At 39.2% G+C, this 12,969-nt stretch overlaps 1 protein-coding gene across 2 annotated transcripts in view; it reads left to right on the forward strand.

Moving 5' to 3' along the window:
* Nucleotides 1-12,969, forward strand: part of Immp1l (inner mitochondrial membrane peptidase subunit 1) — a 68,294-nt gene that overhangs the window by 19,145 nt on the left and 36,180 nt on the right. The window contains exons 3-4 of one of the 2 annotated variants that reach the window (XM_052183140.1): nucleotides 782-890; nucleotides 12,152-12,285. In XM_052183140.1, the coding sequence (XP_052039100.1) occupies nucleotides 12,181-12,285 (105 nt within the window). In that variant the 5' untranslated portion in view covers nucleotides 782-890; nucleotides 12,152-12,180. The remainder of the gene's footprint in view (nucleotides 1-781; nucleotides 891-12,151; nucleotides 12,286-12,969) is intronic. The other variant, XM_052183139.1, reaches the window with a different exon arrangement.

Below are 12,969 nucleotides of genomic sequence, written 5' to 3' on the forward strand. Positions count from 1 at the left end.
AATTAGGAATGTAGAGTTAGTTAGTGTCAATGCCTCCAAACACCTAAATAAAGGAATCTCTTGTTTCTGGCTTCTGCAGTTCACTTTGTTTAGTTTTTGTTGTTTGTTTTACTGTTAAGTCCAACTTCTCCTTTCTCCCTGTCACTCTTTATTCTCATATATTTGATTGTTGCCAAAACATTTCTTTCACTGACAGTGAAAGATGCATAGCATTGGAGGAGAATGTAGGGCCAAATGGCTCCTCCATATGCTCTGAATTAGGTGAGTAGTTCTTAAAAGTCTTTGTGCCTTGCTTTCTTCATCTGTAAAATGAGATTCCTGAATATTGAGCAAGTTAGCCTCTGTAAAGCAATTACAGCAGTGCCTCGCACACAGCAAACATTACTACTTAAGGACTTGCTGTTATTCTGATACCTGACATTTTCTCATATATATTTTAAGAGAAACTGATTAACTGTGTGTTCCAGCATACTTACAGATCTTGTTATCAGTAATGTAGAATAATGTGAAAAGGCACCAGCCTTGCTTCCTTCCGACCAACATTACTTGAATTTTGCTATATTACTAGGGAAAATCGTTCTGCATATCTCTTGCTATATTAAGTGACAGCCATCATTTATGAGCACTTTTTGTTTTTCTTAGCTTTCTCACTATTTAATAAAGTATGTATGTTCTTTAAAGGAACTGATTCATTATCTTAACGACATAAATTTTATGTCATTAGTTTTTAGAACATATAAATATAATAGGGAATAAAAGTTACCATTTTTTTGTTTCTTAGGTAGAATTAGAATTTTGAAGCACAGCCTTCAAGGCACAACCTGTAATCCTAGCTACTTGGGAAGTGGAAGCAAGAAATTTGCAGATTCAAGGCCTGCCTGGGCTACAAGGTGAGTCAGGCCAGCCCACCTCAACAAGTTAGTGAGAGTGTGCTTCAGAGTCAAAGATGTCAAAATGTCTGAGGTTCCACCTCAGTGCTGGGTGCTTGCCCAGCATCCTTAGCACCCTAGGTTTGAATGCTCATGCCCCCACCTCTACTACAACACAGCTAGGTCATGGATAGTTGAACAAGGCTTACAAGGCTAGATGGGGCCATTAGCCTCCTTGAGAATTTATAATGTATAATCATGGCTTTCAAATGTTAATTTGCTTTAGAGTCATGTAGAGAACTTGTAGAACACTGAGCCACATTCCTAAAGTATGGGGTTATATATCTTGAACTTGCCTCCAATAATTTGAATTTATATTTCAAAAGATTGCCAGTTGATGCCATGCTCTGTTTTGGGGGATACGCTTGGATAATGTCTAGATTTACGTGTTAGTATCCTGATGAGATAAGTAGAATAATGGCCTTTCAAAGAACTCTATCTCCTAATCCCTGAACTTGTGAACACTTTATTGTTCAAGGTAAAAGGAATTTGAAGATAGGATTAAAATAAGAACATTGATCATCATAGATGACTGTGAGATGAATATTGTTTTAAGTGTCTTTGTAAGTAAGAGAATGGGAGGGGACCATTGAGTGATGGAGAAATGCAAGGCTTTGAGGATGAAGGAAAGGAACTCTGAGCCAATGAATGCTGGTAAAAGCCAAGGATTTTTTACCTAAAACATCTGGAAAGGACATAGAGACTTGTTAACACCTTGGTTTTAAACAATGAGATTCATTGTATAATTCTGACTTGCAGGCTGTACTTGTATTGGTTTATGTTGTTAGATTTATGGTGGTTTGTTACAGCAGCCATATACTAGTAAAACACATCAGTAGCAGTCATAAACTAGTAACAACACAGCAGTAACTAACTCTTAGCTGACTAGTTGACTTTATGTCAGGAATTCTTGATCTTAGCTCATGATTGAGAAATCAAAAACATGTGAGACAGTGGCTACCTTACTTTTCTATGAGACTGAAAAGCTACCAACATCTGAGTCCCTTCTCTACACTTATAGTCTGGGTCTGAGATGAGGAAATGGTGTCATTTACAATGGGCATATTTGCCCACTTCAATATAATCAACACAACCTTCCACAGACATGTCCACAGGCCAGCCTAATCTAGAAAGTCCCTCACTGAGAATCTTAAGTGATTCTAGATTGTGCCTATGTTGATAAAACTCACCATTGTATACCCAGGGAGTCATGGGAACAGGCCTGAAGCAACAGTGGGGTTGAGGGTTGTCCAAACCCTAGAAATATCATCCTGAGACTGATAGGAGTAGGATTGCTGTCCCAAGCCCCCAGGCCCACTGGGACAGCAATCCTACACCTGTAGCCCTGTGCCCCAATCTTTTTCTCACCAAAGGAAGCTATATAGCTGGTAACCAGGTTAAACTTCCTTTCACCTTATAAGGTCACATCCAGCACCTGGAATTCCTATTCATGCAACTGAGGCATCCCCAGCACCTTAGGCTTGGCCAATGTTTACTCCCTACTCCAAAGGTTTAAATAGCCTTTGTTCCCTCAATAAATGGAACCCATTCGCAGAAGCTGTTCCACTGTGTGTGTGTGTGTGTGTGTGTTCCTCACCTGTGCACTTACCACCAAACAAGATCCTGCCTCAATCCACCTGCCTGGCTCCCTACAGTCCCACCTGGTGGTATGAAATGGGTCTGGCTACCCAAGGGTAGAAGTGGATACAGGGCCTCAAACCAGCCTGTGCTCCATTCTCTTCTTTCTTTTAGATTTCTGATACTTCTTGTTTCCTTCATTATCTACCTGTTTTTATGTTTTAGTTCCCAATCTGCATACTAGTTCACTTCGTCTTTTCTTAGGCTGGATCTAATCTTCTTAGTAAATTTATATAATAATTTATATTGATTTTTATTTTGATGCAGAGTCTCACTGTGTCTCATCCTGGCCTTGAATTCAAGATCATCCTGCCTCAGCTTCACAAATATTTGGATTTAAAGTTATTATTATAAAAGTGGAAAATGGTTTAAAGGACCATTTTTTCAAAGATAGATAAATGGCCAATAAGGATCGGAAAAATATACTTAACATTATTTATTAACTGAATGAAAATCAGTGTCACAGTTGAGATACCAATTCATGTTTATTAAGATGACAATAAGAAAAACATGGATATTATGAGGTGTTGGTAAATATGTAGAGAAGCTGAAATATTCACATATTTCCAGTAAAAAAAAAAAACCCAAAACCTAAAAGGTTGTTGCACCTGTTTTGAGAAGCAGTTTAATTAAGAGCTCTGAATATAGTTCAGTAAAGCATTACTATGTGGCCACAGTTCCACTAAAAAGAACTGAAAAAAAAATGTTTCTTCACAGAACAAGTACATTAAACATTAAAGTTTATGGAAACATTGTTGATAATTGGAAAAAAATCACAATCTAATGAGTTGATGTAGTATATGTTTTTATTTACTGTTTATATTTATAATTATTTAATAGTTTATATTTAATGTCTCTCTTCCTCCTTCCCCATGCTTCTCTGTTGCTATGATCAAGTACTTTGACAAAAGCAGCTTCAGGGTGAAGTGGTTATTGTGGTTCACAGCTCAGGGTACTGTCTGCTATGGCAGGGAAGGCATGAAGACAGGAGCTTAAAGTAGCTGGTAACATGACACCCACAGTTGGGCAGCAGAACAATGCATGCATGAGATTGTGTACAGTCCAGGACGATCCCCTCTGGGGTCTTCTGTATTTATGCCTCATACTTTTAAAGAAATAGTCTGTATAACTTATCCAGATTTTGTAGTTGCTTTGTTTTTACTGAGAACATTAGCCTTTTGTAGCTTCTGTCACAACTGGCAGTGAAGTTCTTCTGCTTGACTTGTTCAATTATTTTTCTGTCTTATCGCTTCTTCATTTTCTTTTTCTCACCACTAGTCTTATGATCCCCTCTATGTGTCTCTTCAGAGTATTATTGTTAACTCTTGTTTTAGTTACTTTTCTATTGCTATGATCAATGTAACTTAAGAAAGAAATCATTTTGGGAGGTTCATTGTTCCATAGGGTGAGCCCTTGACCACATGGCAAGGAACATGGTAATAGGCAGGAAGTCATGGGAGTGGGACAGTAGATGAGAGCTTACATCTTGATCTACAAGCCTGAGGGAGGAAGGGGGGGGGGTAAGTAACTGGAAACCATTTGGGCTTTTAAAACCTCAAAGCACATTCCCTACCTCCACACCCCAAGTGACACTTTTTCTCTATCAATGCACTATCTCCTAATTCATCCCAATCAATTCCACCAAATAGGGACCAAGCATTCAAATACATGGTCTGTGCACCTTTCTCATTCAAACTACAACAGTTCCCAAGTTTGTAATAAAACTCTGCTTGCCCATAGACTCATCCCATCTTTTCCTCCTCACTGTCGTTCTTCTCAACTATGATAATTCAGTATCTCAGGGCATGAAGAAATTTTTGGAAACATTTGACTTACCACAGATTGGGAAGAAAGGATTGTTGGTAGCTAGAGACCAAAGATTATGCTAAAACCTATAATTCTCAATTATAATTCTACCCAAAACAAGTTTCAATTCCTGGGATTTTCAAACAACAACAACATCATCAACAAAACCGCAAAACAAACAACCAAACAAAAAAACCCAAACTCTTTCTTGCCTACCTTAAACAAAACTTACTCTTTAACACCTATCAAATATTCTAGATCTTCATCTAGGGGTTATTAGTCTTTGTGCCTATATCCCACTTCCATTCTTGGATTTTTGTCTAGCTTGAACTTGCTCAGGTCTCATATATGCTGTTATAATCTTTCTGAGTTCATATGTATTTTATTCCTGGTGTGTCTGGAATCATGTAGTTTCATGTAATCATCCACCACCTCTGGATCCTAAAATCTTTCCACTCCCTCTTCTATGATGATGCCCGAGCCTTGGGGAAAAGGGTGTGATATGTATCTCTTGTGTAGGGCCAAGTACTTTGCAGTCTCTTGTTTTTTGCACACTGACCAGCTGTCAGTCTCTGTGCCATACTATCTTCTCTACAAGAATGTCTCTGATGAGAGTTAAGAGATGCATTAATGTATGGATATAGTAGTAAGTCATTGGTAGTCATTTTAATATTTTCTCTACTTAGTAGAATAATAGTACTAGGCTCTCCTTTAGGGCCTGTGACCTATCTAGGCACAGGCACTTGACATGATAACAGTACCAGGTGAAGGTGGTTAGTTACTCCTATAACATTTATACTGCTATTGTGAATTATTCTAGCTAAGGGGTCACAGCAGGCTAAGATTGATGATTGCTGTCCTCTGATATCCTACATAGCATCTTTTAGCATTATGATATCTAGCCAGTAAGGACGGTCCGGGACTGCAAACACTTGATTTTTTCATATTTTATGATATAAATGATTGGCATTTTCAGCATTAAGATCGTACTGTCAAAATGTACCAATGCATTTTGCCTGATACTTCAGCTAATTGTTTCAATTACTTTATCATAGTTTTTCATTAAAAAAATCACTTAACATAGTTATGCTTTTATTTATGTGTATGCTATCTGCCCCAGTAAACCATAAGCTTCATGAAGCAGACACTGTGTTCACCATTGTATTCAGCTGAATGAACTTAGTCTAGTCTAACATGCTTGGAACATAGAACAGTGTGATTAAAATTTGCTGAATAAATTAAGACATGATGATAGAGAATGTTGTACAAAGAGTTTGTTCTAAAAAGGTTTATTCAAGCAGTGTTTGGTAGCACATACATAATTTCAACAATTAGGAGGCTGAGGCAAGTGAATTATAGGTTCAAGACTAGCCTAGCTATAATGAGACTCTGATACCTATTGCTGTATTTTACAAAGAAAGTTGAAAAGACAGTTTTGACATGTAGCCCACATTTAACAATTAACATTTTCCATAGTGACTTGTTCTTCTTCCCTGTATATGCATACTATCTTAGTTAAGGTTATTATCCATGTGATAAAACACCATGACCAAAAAATCAAATTGGGGAAAAAGGGTTTATTAGATTTACACTTCCACATCACAGTTCATCTCAAACTCAGGACAGGAACTCAAGCAGCAAAAACTTGGAGAAAGGGGTTGATGCAGAGGCCATGGAATAGTGTTGCTTACTGGCTTGCTTGCTCCTTTTGGCTTGCTCAGCCTTTTATTATTATTATTATTATTGTTGAATATTTCATTTATTTACATTTCAAATGTTATGCCTTTTCCCAGTTTCCCCTCTGGAAATCCCCTACCCCACTCCCCCCTTCCCCCTGCTTATATGAAGGTTCTCCTCTACCTACCCACCCTCTCTGGCCTCCCCACCCTCAAATTCCCCTACACTGGGGCATCAAGCCTTCACAGGACCAAGGGCCTCCCCTCCCACTGATGCCAGATAAGACTATCCACTGCTACATATGCAGCTGGAGCCATGGGTCCTTCCATGTGTACTCTTTGGTTGATGGTTTAGTCCCTGGGAGCTCTGGGGTCGGGATGTCGTCTGGTTGGTTGATATTGTTGTTCTTCCTATGGGGTTGCAAACCCCTTTAGTTCCATTAGTCCTTTCTCTAACTCCTCCATGGGGACCCTGTGCTCAGCCCAATTGCTGGCTTCGAGCATCCACCTCTGTATTTGTCAGGCTCTGACAGCCTTTTAGGGGACAGCTATTTCAGGCTCCTGTCAGCATGCACTTCTTGGCATCCACACTTGTGTCTTCATTTGGTGACTGTATGGGATGGATCCCCTTGTTGGGCAGTCACTGGATGGCTTTTCCTTCAGTTATTTAATAGCACCCAGGCCCGAAGCCCAGGGAAGGCACCACACTCAATGGGCTGGGCCTTCCCCCAATCAATCACTAGTTAAGAAAATGCCCTAAGGGTTTGCCTGTAGCCTAAGGCATTTACTCAATTAAGGTAATTAAGATTTCCTCTTCTGAGGACTCTAGCTTCTGTCAAGTTAACATCAAACTATGAAGTACACACACACACACACAAACATACACAGGTTTATAGGAACCTGTGTATCTGTTTATCTGTTTATATACACGATCAGTAACATATAGATCACATATAGAAGTGAACTATATGAAAAGATATGGCAAACAGCCTTCTGTCTAGCATATGCTAAGGAATTTGATGTTGGCTGAATTTGATGATTCATAGCAGTAATCTCAGCACTTGGAGGTCTGAGACAGGAGGATCATCTTTGATTGAAGATAATCTTGGACTATAGATTAAGACTGTTTCAATAGCCCCTCCCCAACAAAAAGAAAAAAAGAGAAAAAAATTAATATTATTCAGACTTGGTAGCACATACTTATAATCCTAGGTCTTGGGAGAAGGAGGCAGGATTAGGAGCCAGGTCATTCCTGACTGCTTAGTGAGTTTGAAGCTAGCCTGGACTACACAAAATACTCCTTATTTTTGTGCATAGTATCACTTCTCCAGGTTCTGGGGATAATGTTCTGATAATGTTCTTTATAGATTGAGCTTTGCTTTCTCTGCCAAAATTAAGGCTTTTACATTGTACTTGAGTGCTGTATACTTTACAACAGTGCTGTACATATTTTTGGTTTTGTTTGTCTTTAATTCATTTTTTTCTTTTTGTCTTTTGACAAAGCATTTTGTTCTGTAGCCCAGGCTCTTGGTCCTTTTCATGTGTCCAGTTTGGCTTCATTTCAGTGCAGTTCTCCTCCCTCAGTTTCCCAGGGCTGTGACTCAGGAATGCCTCAGATAGGGCACACTGAGGAACTCTTTGCTTCATTCCCCCTTTCATGAAAAGTATGGGTTGTTGTTGTTGTTTGAATCTTCAAGTTGATTGTCTTGGATATGTGGACTGTGTAAATGTGTCTAATATCTTGAATCTAAACTAGATATTTTTGGGGAAAAGCATCATTTAGATGACAGTGTCATCCCTCCCATGATGGACTGTATGATAGTATCAGTTTTTCCTGTTTACAATGTTCAGTTTGATCTTTTGTTCAGGACAGTGTTTGCTTAGTCTCTTTTTTCCTTCCCTTTCTGCTTCCTTCCTTCCTCTCTCCCCTCCCTCCTTTTCTCTCCCTCCTTCCTTTCTTAGGCATGTATGTAACGGACTCTAGCTAACCTGAAAGTACTATGTGCATCAGACTGGCCTTGAACTCTCAGGGATCTTTGTTTTTGTTTCCTGAGTGTGTGCTACCTTGCCTTGCTAAATGTTTTTCTTCTTTCTTTCTCCATCCTATCTTCCACCCTCCCACACCCGACCCTTCACCCCCGTCTTTCTCTTCGAGACAGTATCTCTATATTGTCCTGACTGTCCTTGAACTCACTATGTAGACCAGGCTGGTCTCAGCTCACAGAGATCCTCCTGCCTCTGCTTTTAAAGTGATAGGATTAAAAGGAGACAATGACATGCCTGGCTCGGACCTATTTTTTTTATTGCTGTCATATTATAACAGGGACTCAGAAATTGCTCTTTCCAGAAAGCATTGACTTCTTACTTTTCCTTTTCGTTTGATACATTGAAGCATATTAAACACTCCAGAAGTATTTGATATTATCTAATTTACCACCTAAAAGCTAAAAGCACAGAAATGAGTTATTTTAAACTTGCACTTGCTTTGGAGTCCAGCAGTAGCTGGACCAGGTCTCCTGATATAGGCCTTCCTTCACAGGAAAGCATTTATCCTTGAATAGAGGATCCTTGGGCAGCAGCAGTTGAATGAAAAATAAATAAATAAATAAAAATAAAAAGGAAGATCATGGCTGCCCAGGTATGGAAAAGGAGAAAGTTTATTGTAGGTAAAAGGGACAGCATAGTCGGAGGCAGACACATTTGGGAGAGTCCATAGTCATCATGACACCAAGCTGTGTGAAGAGAGTAGGGAGGACAGAGGAGATGAGAGCGAGGACCCAGGAGGGTGCAGCATTCAAGAGGACAAAAGGTCAAAAAGAAGAGCAGGGGAGCACGTTAAGTAGCCCTGTACCAAAATGGCTGGATTATATAGGGAAGAGGCTCTAGAGGAAGGGCAGCCCACCCTTGGGTTGGAAAGTTTGATAGAGTAGGGTATGTCCGCCATACCCTTTAACAGGTGGATAGAGAGATGCTTGGAGAACCTTTCACCCAGGCTCACTTTGATATGTTAAATAGGCACCTCTGCCATTTGTCCCAGTGTTTGAGACTTAACAGGTATCAGCAATCAGTCCTCGTCCTATACCAAGGTGAGACCCTCCACTGACATTAGGGGATCATCCATAGGACTTTTTATTGGGTACCAAAACTGTAATGGAGTAAGATTTGGATTATTCTAAATCAAATGTGGATGGCTGAGGCTCAGGAAAGGTTGTCTCAAGCAGCCTGTTCCTTTTTGCAAGCAATTATAGGAACTTTTTGTGGGGGCAGGAAATAATTGTTTTTTTTTTTCTTTTGGGGGATTATGTTATCATTTCTTTCTCCCTTTTCTTCCTCCAAACCCTCTGATATACCTATCCTTGTTCCCTTTCAAATTCATGACCTCTGCTTTCATTAATTGTAGTTACATGCATATATGTATATACCTATATATTTTTAAATATAATCTGCTCGGTCTGTATAATGTCTAAAATATACTTGCCTATATGCTTTCAGAGCTGACCATTTGACATTGGATAACTGATTGGTGATCTCTGTGGACGATTATTTCTCCCACTCTCAGCATTCCTTAGTTGCCTGTAATTCTTTTGTATAGGGTTGAGGCCTTGCGTGTCTCAACTTTGTCTCTTGTTCATTGTTGTTGTCTTTGTTCACCTCATGTCTTGTTAAACAAATTTGAAGACTGCTTGGTTTTTATTGAGGTGCATCCAAGATGTGGCCAGCACCTCCCTCTTAAGTACGGTTAAAGAGCACATCCCTGACCTGGGGCCCCTTCTATGGAGTAAAATCAGGAGTAGTTGCAGAGCAGGTTTACAGAGTACCATGGAGCAAAAAGGAAATGCAGAAAAATCTCCAAAAAACCCCATATGGTGGCCATGTGATTGGGCAGGAGGGAAGGGTATTCTCCAAACCAAGTCAAGGTCATGGGTTGGGGCAGGTCAGGCTCCATGAAACAGACTTAAAAACAGCTACTTAGCTCTTGAGAATTTAAATAAATTAAATAAAATGGAACTTTATTTTTAACAATACAGCATAATGACTCCTGCCTTCAAAGTGGAGGCAGGGTCCTCAGTAGATTATGGATATTCTGAGGAACAGATCCTCTTTCCCTCCCTATACAATGCTTCTGTTCCTAGATGTATGATACTACCTAGCTATCCTTTAATTATCACAGTTTTTATATTATCTAGAGCTAGTAACTTCCTATTCAAAAACTCAATCCTCTATGCCTTTGCCATCTCAAATACTAGTTCCTTACAAGACCTCCATTACTTCTGAGGTTTGGTCTGTAAGTCAGGTTCCCTCAACTTCCTCAAGTTTGATCATCTCAAGGAAATGCTTAACAGACATGCCCAGTTTATCATATAGGATATTATGAAGAATAGATATAATTGTCAAATGAAGATAATTGTCAAATCACATAGGGTCTTGAGTGTAAGACTTGCTTTAGGAAGCTGTGATACCATCTAGGAGATCAGCAGTGGTGGTTCATTTTTTTTCCACCCATTAAATAAATAAAAAAAAAAGGTCAGGAAATGTTTAAAAGTAAACCAAAGCAAAAGTTTATTAAAAGAGGGCAATTTTATTAGAATTTAAAAGAAAAACCCAAACTCTGTCTGTAATCTCTGCAGCTGCTTTAAGATGAGAATGGAAGCACAGAAAAAAGCCAAACCATTTCAATTGAGCTGGCATGGTGGTCAGCCATAGGATGGACAAGCACCCTTCCTGAATTGTTTTAAGAAATGCTAATCAAGAATTGTTTTGAGAAAGGAAGTCTAAAAGTGTCAGAAAAGGCACACTTTGGCTCTGGCCAGAAGAAGAGTCAAGAAAAAAGAGAAAGGTGCCTGTTTTCCAAGTCAGGACTTAGGAAGGCACACAGACACAGCTGACCATCGGGAACCTCGGGGCTGGTAGCACCATGCTGCTCAAGGGCTTGAGTTCTGCAAGGAAACATTTTTGGAAACAGTTATAAGGAGTCATTCGAAAGGAAGGAATAGATACTGGGAAATGATTTAATTTAATTAAATTAAAATTTGAATAGCTTTAAACATCTATAGTTTTGATGGCTCAGCAGGTAAAAGGGCTTGTCTAACCACAAAAGCCAGTTGACATGAGTTTGAAACCCAAGGTGGAAGGAGAGAACTGAGTCCTGAAAATTGTTCTCTGACTTCCATATGTCTGTCACAGCATGTATCTGCCCACACTGACATGCAAGTGTGTGTGTGTGCACACACACACTAAAAAAATAAACATATAGTATTTTTGTATAGTATTTCATAGTTCATTAAATTAGTAGTCAGTAGCTGCCAGCAATAGCAGGGGACCGTGCACTGTGGTGCTGTGTGTTACAGCTGGAAGTCTGAGGCCTCCCCTCAGGTGAAGCTGGGATTTATGTGCTACAGAAAAGAGCTTCAGGATACATAGATAAGAAGCAAAGTTAGATTTTAGTATGATTTTTTTTTTTTTTTATTCTGAGACAGCCTTGCCCTGGTTGTCCTGGAACTCATTCTATAGACCAGGCTGGCCTCATACTCATAGACATCTGCCTTCTTCTGACTCTGAAGGTGTACACCATGTCAGCCTGACTTATTAAGATTTTTAAACATAGAACTAAGCTCAATTATTAAATGAGAAGAGAGACATGTAATAGAAGGATAATGGTACTGTCTCTTTTCTCTTTGTCTCTGTGTGAGTTCGTGTGAGTTCGTGTGTGTGTGTGTGTGTGTGTGTGTGTGTGTGTGTGTGTCTCAGAGTGGGAGGGGGAGAGCAGATTCATTCAAATTTAGTAATGGCTCTCTATATGATTTTGGAGGTTATGTTTAAAGATTTAAGGATTGAGTGAAATGTTTGGTGTGGTTATCCTTACTGGGACCTTTTCCTTTTTGTTAGTAATGAGTTTATGGGGTGGTTTTATGAGATTCTGGTTATCTTAAGTCGTGAACTCAGTCACTTACATGATCAGTAACAGATGAAATAAACTGATTCGTGTTACCTATACTAATTACCGTTTGTTCATTCTATGTCTAATGAGACATTTTACACTAGATCTCTTCCTGAATTGTTTTAAGAAATGCTAATCAAAAACTTTTTGAAATTCACCATTAGGCTGGTGGTGGCAGAGTCAACATCAAAGTATGCTTCGTGGAGTTCTGGGAAAGGCCTTTCGACTTGCTGGCTATACCATTCAGTATGGCTGTATAGCTCATTGTGCTTTTGAATATGTTGGTGGTGTTGTAATGGTAAGTTTCTACATTTAGGAATTTCATTTTTAAATAAAACATGTTTAATGGAAGGAGACTTTTTTAAATTGCTTGATGTCATTTCATGAAAATTAAAACATAAACTCTTTCTAAATACTGAGATAAAAGGTGTGTTTGGATGTACATGTAGTGACACACACATGTAGTCTAGACACTGAGGGCAGTAGATTGTGAGTTCAAGGTAGGGCTAGGCTCTGTACTGAGTTCAAGTCTACCTTGGCATGCATGATAAGACTCTGTCACAGTATCTCCCACCCATCCCTCCTCCATTATAAATGGAAACAAACCTTGTCTCAAAACCCAAAAGGGCCAGTGAGAGCCCAGATGGTAATATGTTTGCTACCAAGTCTGATGCCAAGCATCCACATGGTGGAAAAAGAGCTGATTCTCACAAATTGTCCTTTGACCTCTGTGGGCAGTCTGGGCAAGTATATGTATGCGCGCACGACACACACACACACACACACACACACACACACACACACACAAATAATAAGAAATAATAAAACCAAACAAACAAGCAAAAGAATATGTTTGTACCTGCACTAGCATAAAATGTAAGAACCATTGAATCCCTATTTTTATGTTCTGTGTTTAGCAGGGCACAAACAATCTTCTTAATAACCTGAATATGAATATTAATCATTTGAGTGCTCTTGGGCT

Source organism: Apodemus sylvaticus, chromosome 5 (genome assembly GCF_947179515.1).
Source record: "Apodemus sylvaticus chromosome 5, mApoSyl1.1, whole genome shotgun sequence".
NCBI classification, from domain to species: domain Eukaryota; kingdom Metazoa; phylum Chordata; class Mammalia; order Rodentia; family Muridae; genus Apodemus; species Apodemus sylvaticus.